This window comes from Plectropomus leopardus, chromosome 13 (assembly GCF_026936395.1).
Source record: "Plectropomus leopardus strain MGB_pleo_1.0 chromosome 13, ASM2693639v1, whole genome shotgun sequence".
NCBI lineage: Eukaryota > Metazoa > Chordata > Actinopteri > Perciformes > Serranidae > Plectropomus > Plectropomus leopardus.
This window is the reverse complement of record NC_142188.1, coordinates 16,802,680-16,816,128: the sequence shown is the minus strand read 5'-3', so window position 1 is coordinate 16,816,128 and position 13,449 is coordinate 16,802,680. Positions and strand designations below refer to the sequence as shown.

At 40.2% G+C, this 13,449-nt stretch overlaps 2 protein-coding genes across 6 annotated transcripts in view; both read right to left on the bottom strand.

Annotated features, from left to right (window-relative positions):
• The window catches only part of LOC121954565 (semaphorin-4G-like), a 29,388-nt gene extending 25,019 nt beyond the window's left edge, over nucleotides 1–4,369 (bottom strand). Inside the window, exon 1 of one of the 2 annotated variants that reach the window (XM_042502148.2) lies at nucleotides 4,118–4,369. The gene's annotated coding sequence lies outside the window, so the exon portion shown is untranslated. Of the gene's footprint in view, nucleotides 1–3,983 lie in introns of both variants that reach the window. The other variant, XM_042502147.2, reaches the window with a different exon arrangement.
• A 2,170-nt stretch (nucleotides 4,370–6,539) lies between these two features.
• The window catches only part of tp53bp2a (tumor protein p53 binding protein, 2a), a 34,026-nt gene continuing 27,116 nt past the window's right edge, over nucleotides 6,540–13,449 (bottom strand). For all 4 annotated transcript variants that reach the window (XM_088086387.1, XM_042501814.2, XM_042501815.2 and 1 more), the window contains 6 exons: nucleotides 11,372–12,225; nucleotides 10,469–10,606; nucleotides 10,146–10,279; nucleotides 9,744–9,910; nucleotides 9,353–9,552; nucleotides 6,540–7,763 (listed from right to left, as the gene is read on the bottom strand). In XM_088086387.1, coding sequence (XP_087942513.1) covers nucleotides 7,722–7,763; nucleotides 9,353–9,552; nucleotides 9,744–9,910; nucleotides 10,146–10,279; nucleotides 10,469–10,606; nucleotides 11,372–12,225 — 1,535 coding nt within the window. In that variant the 3' untranslated portion in view covers nucleotides 6,540–7,721. The remainder of the gene's footprint in view (nucleotides 7,764–9,352; nucleotides 9,553–9,743; nucleotides 9,911–10,145; nucleotides 10,280–10,468; nucleotides 10,607–11,371; nucleotides 12,226–13,449) is intronic.

The following is a 13,449-nucleotide window of genomic DNA, read 5'->3' as shown; positions in this document are numbered from 1 at the left end:
CAGAATACACTGGCGATGAAGAGTTTGAAAAAACGTCCCTGATGGCCAATTCATTATTTTTTGAGAAGTTTGAAATAAAAGTGAAGTCAACTAAATCTTCACACTGATGGATTTCAGATCCCTGCAAAGGCATGTCTCTACTGTACTGGAGTGATACTAAACTGATGGCCAGAAGGTTAAAAATCAATCTGAATGCTTTGCAAATGTTATTTGATCCTCCAGGCATGAAGAAAAATGTACAACTCCCTGAGCCCTTAAACCTCAAGATAATCTCAAAAAACATGCTTTTTCCCGAAGTGTAGCTATTTTAAAATGCTTTTATAGCTCTATATTGTTCCCAGTATGGCAAATATACTTCAGGGACACGTCAATTATTTCAGTCGTACATTCTCTTTCAGGATGTGCTGCTTCTCCTGATGCCTGTCAAACACTGTAAAGGTGCGTCAATCGCCCTTCCAGCCAAGCTCCCCTTAAAAGGTGGCAGAGGAGGTGCAACTGAGGGGCTCTTTATACGTCATTTATCGGACTCATGCACACCAAATCACTCAAATGGGCTGTCAGGGTCTAAATCTTGTCAGTCAATCAGTCTGTCAGTCAACCACGAGGGTCCTGATGTGGTCTTATAATCCTGAGAGGAAGAGGAGTCTATTCAGATGGAAATGTTTTGCAGGAATATGACGGAAAGAAAAAGAAAATAAGGAAGAAAGCAGCAAGCAAGGAGGTAAAATACTGTCTGAAAGTCCAGCAGCGCAGAGCAAAGAGCCAGTAATTGTGACATTCCCGATTCTCTGTCATCTAAAACCCATTACTCCCCGACTTGCTCTGAGTACAGCGGACCGACCCCCTAAATGCAGAGGCTTTCAATAGTTAATTGGCCACTGAGAGCACCAGTCAAAAACTTTTGGAAAATGTAGAAAGAGACATTCTGAAAATAAAATGAGGGCTGACCCAGAGGAAATCACAGTGACTCTACCGCTCGTGACCTAACCTTCCTAATCTGTCTTCCTCCTGATCTCGCTGCCAGCTCTCTGTCCCACGACATCCATTCACAGAGATGGATTTTATCAGGCAATTATAAAGTGTCTATAAACCTGCCTGAATGGAAGAGACTGGAGCGCTGTGGTGACAGCTCCATCAACAGACAACGACTGTCCCAAAGGACTCAAAAGTCTCTGTTTTTTGGAGTTGGATCTGTGTGTGTATGTGTGTTTGTGACGAATAGTAGAGAAGATTACAGTCAAAGCCATTGAGCTGTGCTTCAACTGAGAGACAGACTGCTTAAAAACACTCTTGTTTCACAGACAGACAAAAGAAACCCAGCTGAACTGAACTCTACTTGTTCCCAGTACTGTAGCTTTATACTTTTTACAGTCGCTCTGTGAATGTAACACTGGGCTCCTTAACCCGACACTGGAGTTACTCTGACGATGTAACAAAGAGGCAAAATTGTGTTTGGTCAGTGTATTACTGAAATGTTGCATGACACAACCTCACAGCTTATTTGTGTCCTTTGTTTGCATCTTTTCACTCTGCAGCCGGTTCTCCGCGGGGTTAAAGGAAATGCAACACTGATTTAGAGTCTAAAGTCTAAAATAAAGTCTAAATCCTTTCCTCTAGTTTAAATAAGAAGTTGTCAAACATACAGCCCATGGACCAGAGCCCAACTGTCAAAGGGGCCAATCCGGCCCACTACTGCCCCTTTTTAATCAGAATCAAACCAGTTCCATTCTGGTTCCTAATTTTGAAATGTTCAGTGCATTTCAACCATAAATAAACTGCCTCCAAACCAGAAAAGTTGGTTTTTAGCTTGAACCAAAAAATTGCAGGTTTTTCTTGACTTGAAGTGCGATCCGTGACAATGTGCCATATTCCACAGGTTGGAAAAAAAAACAGGCCACAATGGAAAAGTCAAGTGAGAAATTGCCAGAAAAAAAGACTGTGCAGTGGTTTCATTAATAGTTGGTTCAAGCTTGTTTTGGGGATAAAAGCCAATATCTGTAATAACAGAACAAAAATTGGCAGGTAAACAGTGAAATCCTCCACTTTACTACTATTGCCTACTTCCATTTTGCATTGTGCAATTCCTTTCATTGATTACACATCCTTCATCACAATGGTTACACTCAAAACTTCTCGAAATGCGGCCATGGTTTTCAGAAACTAGAATCCAGAGCTAATGTGGTGGAAAGGGGTATGAATGACTTTGCACGCCTAATCTTAATGCACTTGAGTGAAGACTAAGAGGTGCCAGGTGTTAGGAGCAACTAAGACCGTGAGCAGCCGAGTTCTGCTGCTTCAGAGGATTTTTCACCCTAAAGAATACAGTTCTCTAAAAAAAACAAAAATATGTATTGTGGTCATATTTAAAGAAAATGAAAATATTGTAAATCAAAAGCCTCAATACTAAATCATCTGTATCAATCTAATATCTTTTTTTAAGACTGTTTCTGGGCTTTTTGGCCTTTAATCATCAGGATAGATTTAGCATGAATGGGGGGTTACATGCAGCAACGATTTGAGGTTGGAGTCAAAACGTGCGGACACTATGGCAAGGACACAGGCTTTGTTCATGGGCCGCCCACTCTACCAGGTGAGCTAGTGGGCAACCCATAAGACTAATAAGACTAAATGTGTAAAACTGAGACATTTTGTTGATACTGCGCTTATTTTTCTTAAGACATCTCAGGCTGTTCATCAACTGTTTTGTGAATGGTTGAACATTTTCCAAATGTGATATTTTCTGAGATGGTTATTGCACCATAAGCATCTCATACCGTTGACCTATATGCCATTTATCTTATGTTGCATGTGCAAAATAGATTAAAAAAACAATAGTAAACTTACACTATAGAGAAATAGATTTTATAACTAAAGTGCAAATATCTATTTGGTACATGGCCAGGAGGATACATTCTTATAGAAACCACTGATAGACTATTGTGACTTCACTCTGAACTTCCTGTTTTTAGGATTAGGTTTTATCATGGTTGCCCCATTTGGACTGTGCTAAATGCCAATGAGCAGCTGCAGCAGAATGAGATAGTCAACACTAAAAGCATTGGTGAAGTCATTACAAAAGTGATTATAAAATCCAAACATTTGAATAACAGTTGAAAACTGCTTTGAAGAATAGAAATAGATTAAAAAGCAATAGGAAAAGACCATCAAGGACACTATCTGTATAACAATTACATACTTTGTGTTAATGAACACATCTTTGCATATCTTACAAGCATTTCCTTCCACTTAGGTCTTGAATTTTTAAACACTAAAGCAGGTCAATAAATGGGGTTCACTGGGTTTCTTTATACTAATGATTAGATCACAGTTACAAAGACTATCAGCATGGACACCCATCTTCAACAGATCAATTGTGCTCTTTAAGCACCTTCAGCGTCATCAGTGTGTGTTTACCGCTGATCTACTCTCACCAGAGCTGCTCTTGCAACATGTTTTCCATGTGAATCACAGGCTGCAGCTTTTACTTTGCATGCTGCCCAGTTCGCCCACATCACCGTTGATATCTCACTGATTGAAAGTCAGTCCAGCAAATGCAGCAACTGATGAGTTGAAACGAGGTAATGCAGTAAAGTGAAGCAGGGAGGCACATTATATTGTACAGCAATTAGCCAATTTTACACACATTCATTATGCCAGTCTCTACCTCAGTTAGATCTTGCACCTGTCTGAATAGGCTCAGTTTACAGGTTGGCAAATTATCCCATAATGAGACCCATTATTCCACATTTTAAGATGATATTGTACAAATATCCCAAGTAGTGTGCATTGGACCATTGCATAACTGGCATAAAGATTTTAGGAGATTTTAAAAAAAATGCACCCCGTCGACATCCACTTATACCACAGCAGAAGTAGGTTACTATAAAAGGTACCAAAACAGAGCAACAAAATAAACTCACGACTGAGTGACGGTATTTTTCTGTATCTAATCAGCGGTCGTGTTAAGGTCCAGCGTGTCTTACCTGAGTCACGCACAAAACCCTCGAAGAGACAGATATATACGTTTCCTTGAGCTCAAGATAATCCAAGTGGACTTTAAACGCCGAAACACACTCTTGAACACACAAACACCCACTGAACGACACACAGCACTTACGGCCGGACTGACTCGAGGCTCCTCTCCTCTCATGTGCCGTCACAGGTGGCCCGCCCTCCCACCACGCTCACTTCTGCCGTTTTTTTGCTCTCCACTAACCTCCAATTCAGGCTTTTACTTAACCAGCTCGTTGTTATTTGATAATTTGACGGTTCCTATGTCATTATTCCACTTTTTTCAGGGTGTACCACGAGCTCAGGCCAGCCAGCGCGAGAACAGTTACAGTTACGAGGCAAAGTGAAAAAGGTGCACGGATGCAACCTGCCTGTTTAAGACTGCAGGATGGCGTCACACTGACACCTAGCGCAAATAGGGCGAACTGCACCCGGCCAGGTGTGTTGATTATAAAAAGTCATATACTTTATTTGTTTATAACGACGGGATTTTGGGGCCATATTGAGGACTTCTTTAGACTTCGAGAATAATGTCATAATATTTTTTGTGAGAATAAACTCGTAATATTGTGACAATAAAGTCGTAATTATACGAGAAAAAAGTATTTTTACGAGGAAAAACGTCGTAGTTTTATTAGAATTAAGTCGTAATATTACGGGAAAAAAGTCGAGAGAAAAAAGAAAAAATATTATAACAATACTACTTTTATTTTCCTCAAAACATAACAACTTTTTTCTTATATTACGACGTTATTCTCGAAATTACGACTTTATTCTCGTAATAATATGACTTTAGTCTCAAAATCTAACATTTATTTCTTCAACATGGCCTCAGTTTTCCGTCGTAATACATTCAGCCGTTCATTCATTCACTCATCCATTCATCCATCCATACATTCATTCATTCATCCATCCATCCATCCATCCATCCATCCATCCATCCATTCATTCATTCTTTCATTTTTGAGTTATGCGGAGGCTCAGGGTTGTAAACTATGGATTTTGCATTTCTCCAATGGGTACTATCTGTAAGTCTCTCTTTTGGACCTTTTTCACAGCAGACATTTGGACTAGCAAAAAAGCAAGGTGAAATTCATCATATTAATGATGGCTCAGTTCCATTAAAGTGTCTCGGTAAGCTATTTAAGTGAGCAAGCATGCACAATACCAGGGCCTCCCCTAAGTGGAATGCAGAAATCATTAGTTTTTATTAAATACACCTGTTTTTCCTCCTATGACATACCCAAATGTCTGCTATGAAAAAGATCTATTGACAGCAGTGTTGTTTTGATCTCTCCTGAAAAAAGGGAGAGATGACTAAATCCAGTGGGCCTGACATGTGATTCTCCAATATTCTGCTGCATCCGATGCTGCTTTGTAAATTCAACCAGTAACTGTTAATTAACTGATGATCAGATGAGATTAGAGTTTATATTGAACATGTTATCATCATCATTATTATTATTATTATTATTATTATCATTATTATAGCTAAGAGTTTGCAATAGCTAGTTTGTTTGTTTGGTTGGTTGTTTTTGCATCTGTAGATTAGGTGAGATTCATGGTGCAGCAGATCTCATATCCCAGTAAATGTTGATGTTATGTACACAGGAGCTCAACACTTAATGAGGGTGCCTGTGAGGGAAGCTGGCTCCATTGCTCTCCCCTTTTCCTACCCCAGAGAGAAACAAACCCAATGAAATAACATGCCCACAGGCGATATGCACGGGGTTTTAGTTATTATATTGCATAAGGCAACAGTAACAACATAAATCAGATATTTATTTGTGTGCATGCACCCTGCAGGTCCTTACACTGCTCAGAAAAACACAAAGGGCTTGTGTTCTGCAGACATCAATGGTTGTGAAGGGGGAAAACAGCAGCTATCTGTCATTTCACTTCTTGTCGCATTTATACAGAACTTTTAATCCATTATGAATGTATGTATCAATTATAAATGCAGTTAGTCATGTTCAGTGGGCAGTGTTGATGTTGAATACAGCCTTTTATCTCAATTCCTTATTGCAATTCAGCAGGGGATTTCTGCAGCACTGGGGTTGTGTCTTCAACATTCAGCTGCATTAACCCCACAAAACTCACAAAGGGACACAACAGAGGAACTTCACTGAAGCTGATGGAGGAAGGAGTGTCACTGTTGCTGGTTACCATGGCAACAGGGGTACCTGGTGATATGGTTAGTTATCATGAAGACATACAGTATATGTTGTGGATTCCATACATTGCACGGCATTGTGTGCTGCTTGCTAGTAATAATAATAAACGGTCCAAATCAAGTTTTATGTACTGCATCAAATATAGAACAGGACTCTTGTATTTTATAACCTGCTCCCACACCTCAAACTCTTCTATATTTTGGAATCATGCCAAGATACATAAAAGTATCACCTTCTGACCAGCAGAGGGTAGCAAAGATTGTGTATAAAAACAATATGCATCCTGACCCCCACATTCCTGTTAATGTTTATCACAATGAGGAAAAAAAAGTGTGGTCAAACAAGTAGACTATATAAGCTTAGTACAAAGTATTTTTATTGTAAATGTTTGAAATACTACAGTACATATGTGGTTATAGTTCTGACAAAAGGGCTAAAGAAAAAAGTAACAAAAATAAATACATCTGCAATGACAGAGATATGTGATAAGTTTTGGGAACTCATATTGTATAAGTTCTATCTTTTTTTGATTTGACTTGAGAAGTTTACTTAACAATATAGTGTCATCATTGCCTAATGATTATTACAAAGATTAAAGGTGTTACACCTGCCTTCTCACATTACTGTATTGTCAAGAAATGACCTTAATAAAATATTAAATTCATACTTTCATGACATCTTATTCCAGGTCAAAGTGCCTCTTAACAGTCTGAAAGTCCATTTTCATAACAAAATCATTGCTACAGTAACTTTTCACTAGTTTCTGTGGCAGAAATACACATAGACAGAGTATCTGTGGCATCTCAACCACGTACCATTGCAGGGAAGCAGACTGGCTTTACGGGTATCATCGACCACAGAATGAACAGCAAGAGATCAAAAGCTTTTTCCACCAGTCATCTCAATTGTTTATGCAGAACGGTGTAGGTCACAACTGAAGCTTTACACCTCCAGTGCAGTTATACAGAGGCACAGTCACTCAACACAGATGACGAGAAACAAGCCCCCCAAAGATTGTCATGGTAACAGAGCATTTTAAAAGCATCATCATCATCCACTCATTCACCTCATGCAACATAGAGCCCCAAGTGTGTTAGAAAATAACCAGTAGCCTGCAAAACAAGTTTTAAAAGACTATTCAAAAGTGTAAAAATGACTGTCTAGCAATAAAAATACTGCTTGTTCCATTTACATCCCAACATTTGAGCTTCGGTCAGTTAAGAAATAGTCTCAGACACTAATTACAAAAACAGTGGAATAAAGGAAAACAATGCCAATAGTAAGTACACAGTACACAGTGCGGCCTGAAAAAATAAGCGAGGGAGAATCCCTCTGTTGTCGATACAGGAAAAAAAAAAGTGCGAGTAAGAGTTCATAGTTGATCCTTCATATTGTTTGGTCTGTCCATGTCTCTTCATTTCAGAAGTGTCCTTCGCTCCTCCATACTGTTAAAGCCTGTGTGTGTACATGGGTATGTGTGTGTGTGTGTGTTCTGGAGAGTTCCTGCAGACTGGAATGTGCAGAGATCTTAATGATTTAAGCCAGGGTTCTCTGCCTTGGCTTTATTCTGGGGTAAAGCTGTAAAAGACGACAAAAAGACATATCAACAAAGCACATTTGTACGTGAAATGCTTCCACATTAAATTCACACTTTACTTCAGGGTTCCTTCATCATACATCTGTTTCAAGTGTTGTAAACGTAACTGTCCTCATACTTAGCATGCGTCCTTTTTGTTGGCATAGATACCGCCAATTCAGAACGGTCAAAAGTGTCAGACAATAACAAACAAGGCAACGGTGGAGGAGGTCGTAATATTAAAGCTTTAATTGAAGCAGTGTTGTAGACGGTGTGTGATGCCTCTTTTCAATATATTAGAAATTCAGTCCACCACTTTTTAAATGTCTTCTTCGTGTACTACTGTTGTATTTTGCTTCAACTATGTTACACTGCCCCCATGATCCCTACTGCTCCATTTTGTCCGAATCTGTAAGTGCATAAATACAGTCGAAATGAACACGGTACAGATGAAAGTCTCCAGCTGTCATATGAAATTTAAGACCCATTATACAATAACCAAAAAGGAGGAAAAACAAAACACATGAACCGACACCAACATCATCAAATACCTGATGTTTGTTGGCAAATTTGTGTTTCTCATTCTGCATGTGGGACTCCACTGCCTTGATCCCCATGCACAGTTTTAAAAAAACCTTTTTGCCTTAAATACAAGCCTTGTATGAATTGCCTTCTTCTGATTTTAGCCATGCTCCAAAATCTTGGTTTATTTGCCAATTTTTGTTGAATGTGCAAAAAATATTGTTAGTTGCACAAACTGCATGATGTTAATGCAAAAGGCATTCTGTACATAGTTTCTAAATTAATATTAAAAGAGATCTTACCAGTTATTTTTAGATTTTACAAATTAATGTCAGAAAAAAATGATTGAGAAAAATGTTTCAACTTCTCATATCGTAGAATTTTTGAGAATTCGGAAAGACTGATTGTTAGTATGTATTTTTATGGTTATGCATCCTCCATAGTCAGTTCAAAACTCCATGTCTACCTCAAGGAAATACCTATCTATATATGGCAAAGTCTTAGTGCTTGTAAGTTATGCTTGACCATGGATACCTGAGCTGGACCAGTGCCAGTAAATTTAGCAACACAAATACATGCCTCATTCCTCAAAAGAAGTCTAGTACCTGACATGTTAGTAACTGATACCTACCATCTACATCACAGCATTGTATAAATACTACTGCCTTTCTGTGTGATCGGTGTCAGCCAGCCTTCTATGTTCTGTGTCAGACCGCATTTAGTCTTGTCTCTGTCTGGGCTGACCCGAGCGCTCGTTTTTGTTGTACTTGTCCTCATTTGTAGTCTTTGTTTTAGTTCATCTTTGTACTCATCTTCATTTATGTCGTACTTGTTTGTTGTACTGTAATTATAACTGTATACATATACTTTTACTCATATTAAAGGTGTGCTGATTGAAGCTTCAAGAGGTGTCTTCATCCATCAGAAGTCATGACAGAAAACTCATACTATCACTGATTTGAGACATTTTAATACTAGTTGAGTTTTTATATTTAGATTATTGAATTAAATGCCTTTTGGAGTTTTTTAAGGATCTGCAGAAACCCTGACTTCAGTTTCAGTGACTCACCCCAAGGAGGTTGCGTGGAATGTAACCCTCAGTGTCGCCCATGCGTGCCCACCACCATTCGATCTCGTCTTCGTCTTCTCTGCGGACAATGGTCATGCAGTCTCCCTCGTGGAAATGCAGTTCATCAGGGTTTTCACCAGTGTAGTCCCACAGACCGTAGACCACGCCCCTGTTCATGATGCCCATCTTCTCTTGCACACCTGAGGGGAGACAGATATAAAATACATTAAAAAATAATGAGCAATAGAAAAGTTGTTCTAACGTAGTGAGTTTTTTATAGAAAAAAAGGAGACACGGGACACAATAAAATGAAAACAGTAAAAGGAACAAAGCATGTATAATATAGAACAAGAAAAAACAATGAATTAAAAAATAATACGTTTTCACTGACCGTAAAGGAACTGAGAGCACTGAGTGTATCCCTCCTCCATCTCTTCACATTTATCAGCTGCCGTTTGCATGTCGCTGTAAGTCATAGCAAACACTGCTGCACCTGACTCCACCAGGAACTTGCACACTTGCACATTGTTGCAGGACGCAGCACAGTGAAGAGGCGTCCTGTATTAGTGGGTGGGTGAGAGAAAAAAGGGAAGAGGAGGTAAGAACAAAGGAAAAAGAAAAGGGAGAATGAGAAACTCTAACCACTATAGAGTTAGACTTTTAAAACACTGAATTTAATGACTGGATTTTGGTGATTATAGTTAAAGCCACAGCACTAAATTCAGGTTTCTGTTGTTGCAGAATTATGTTCAGACTTCTCTAAGGTTCATCAGCTGTGTCCACTTGAACTTACCAGCCGTCACTGTCCGCAGCATTAACATTGACACCAAACTGAACCAGAAACTTGACAATCTCTGTATGTCCAGCACAGACAGCGTTGTGTAGAGCAGTGATGCCTTCATCATTGGGCTGACTGGGATCCTCCACCTGCGATTGAGAAATAACATGGAGTGAAGGGACCTTCAGTTTAGTACAGTGAAATTTAGTCATTACTTAAAATAAATTTTCAAGTCTGAACTTCTATAATACAAAGGTGGCTAACTAAAACAGCAGAAGAGGAAGCCACAGAAAGCACAATACATAGCAAATGTTTCTGGTGGATAAAAATAGTCTTACTTCGTAGATGATTCTCTGGACCAGATCAAACTCTCCCTCCAGAGAAGAATCCAACAGCAGAGCCAGTGGGTTGAACTTCACTCTCATGTTGTGACTGATGCGTTCAGAGCCAGCCTTGCGCAAGTTCGTCCTCTTTCCCTAAACACACAATCATACCTTTGTATCACAAAATTATCTTAAACAGCCATCGCATCACAGAAAAGAGAATCAAAAATCTATGATATGAGACGGCACAGTCTTGTTCTGAGGTCTGTCCTACTGAAACGTCCACTCTCTGTCGTGTTCAATCCGGAATGAGAGAAGAGGAGGGACTTGTTTTCAGACCCTAAGTGCTTTGCTAATCCAGTTTATCCCAAAACAAATTCATTTCTGTAAAACCATGATTATGCAACCAAATAGGTCTTAAATGGAGGTGGCAAAAGGAAGGAAAATGGGTCATAATGCTGATTTCTCATTGGTTTACCTTTTTGGGGTAAAACCTGCTGCATCACAATTAAATCCACTTAAGGAGTCTCACTAAGAGCTTAAGAACAAGAACACAAACTGGTGTTTATTTACAGCACAGAATGGGGCAAAGTGGGGTGGGTATCCGCTTAGTGTAAGCAGAAAGACGCCCATTTTCTCCAGAAACAATAGTGGTTCTTGATAAGGATTATTGAGTTATATAACAACAGGCCAGGTCACTTCTGTCAACCAGCAGGTCATTATAAAGTAGAATGTGCACTGAGTGTTTCTCATGACCTGCCCCCCCCTGGTACTAACAAACAAACATGTGAGGGGATTTAAAAACACACGTAGCACAGAAGCACACAACGGTAATCTATACTGCCGACTCAGCACTGAAGAGACATGTGAGAGACTCATGATAATTGTGATTCAGCAGTTTAAGGTGGTGATTCATACCGGTGGCAGAGTGACCTGGCCAGTGACCTCCGGTGCCTTCATGTTAAAGGTGTCCTCTCCCAGACTGTCCTGCTCTGCTCCACTTGGGTACGGGGGTGGTGGGTAGGGAGGGAATTCTTCCAGGAAGCCCTCTGGAGGTGGAGGGGGAAGGTTGGCCATTGCGTCCTCCAAGCCAGCAGGGGGTGGCGGTGGGAAAAAAGCATCATCTGGCCTGGGGGCTGGGTGGGATGGGGGCGGAGGGGGGATAATGTCCTCGCTCTCTGGGATGGCTGATGGTGGTTTGGTCTGTTCAGGAGCGGCTGGAACGGGGACATTTGCACCTGGGATGTGAGACGGGAGCTGTCCTCCCTCCAGAGTCTGTCCTGTCTCTGATGGGTGGCTCTCTGTGCCGCTCAGAGAATTTGGAACATGTGGCCCCGCAGATCCCTCTGCCGCCTTCTCTGCTTCACCAGCATATGTGGGAGTGGTTGGTGTAGTCACGGTCTCCATAGCCGCCAACGTGGTCTTCTGGTAGAGGAGTTTCTGAATGTTGGGCCCTGCAGGACCCTCTGGCTCAGTGATGGAGCTGCGTTTCTTCAGGGGCCTCGGGGCATTGTAGAGCTTCTTTCTCAGAGCCTCCAAGTCACCGTCACTCTGATGCCTGTAGGGGTTGGAAATGAAGGGAAGCAGCTTGGTGGGGCTCAGGGGGCGGGGGATGCGTTCTGTTTCTGGTTGGGGGCCCTCAGATGGGCTGGGACCCACATTGTTGGCTCCATTGTGGTCAACCTCAGATTCTGGGGCAGGGGAGCGGCGGTCCATGTAAGGGTTGTCTGGATGTAGGGAGCCTCCACTGGGGATCACTGGTTTACCATACACTACAAACAAAAATAGGACAAGTGTTATGACTGCAGTGTCTGCAAAGATATTACCACATTAGACAAATGATTATGACTGACCATTTACGAATTAGGACTGACCATCTGTTCTCTATCTCTTGATGTATAAACTACTTTTGGGCCAAAACAAAGTGTTATAGCATGATAATCATCAGACAGAGCCACATTAGTGCACACTTACCATGATAGCAAAATAGAAATCATCATGCAAATTAATTACTGTATTTAAACCCTGCCACCTGACTTGACCAGCCCTTAAGACTTGCGTCAAGTCAGCAAAGTGCTTAGCAACAGATGCAGAGAAAAACACTGGCAAAGACAAATCAAATAAAAGCAAAACCATCAAAATACTGCTTTGTGTGTTTTGAATGACTGTAAAAAAAATCTGCTTGTATCATTTTCTAAACCTCCTACCCAATGACATGTTTGCATTAAATATAATTAACTGCTTAAAGGGAACATTGGTCAAGAATGTTCAGCTGATGGGAATATCGAACATGTCAACATGCTTGAAATACTGTTCTAGTAATTTGTCTTTAAACTGCAGCTACAAGACATTAAGTGCATTAAGTGCTGCACACCTACTGTACATAAAACAACTACTGCTCATGCAGAATTAAAGAAATGTATCTGGTTTTATAAATGAAATTGTCTAAATCACTAAACACTGTATTACTTAATTATACTGGACATTTTACACCCATATTGGACTTCTTCTATTCCTATTTAGACTTTAGACTCTGTACTTTGTCTTTTCCATCTACAAGAGGGTCTCTTTTTTAAATACCATTTTCTTTTCTGTATCCTTCAAAAGTCTATAGAAAAATAATACTGTATTCGTTTTATATAGCTCGCGTGGATTACATAAATTCCTCAGAAAAGACTTAAGACTAGGGAAAAACTTGTTTCAATATATTTCCACAATTTCAGTCAGAAGCAGCAGGTAAAGATGCCTGTGAGCGTGTTTGTAAAGGGAAGATGTAATGCATGGCTTTGCCCCTCTAGCTGCTCCTCTGGTCAGTGGCGTGAGAATATTTTCTTGTTGCGTGTGCTGAGGACAAGATGAAGACTTTTCTTTACTCTTGTTTACATCCTGACTCACGCGCTGTCATAGTCATACCTTTTTTTTCTCACATATCATTTTTATGTCATTTTAAAGGATACTTAATTCAGATGCTAATATGAAAACCTGGGGATTGATAT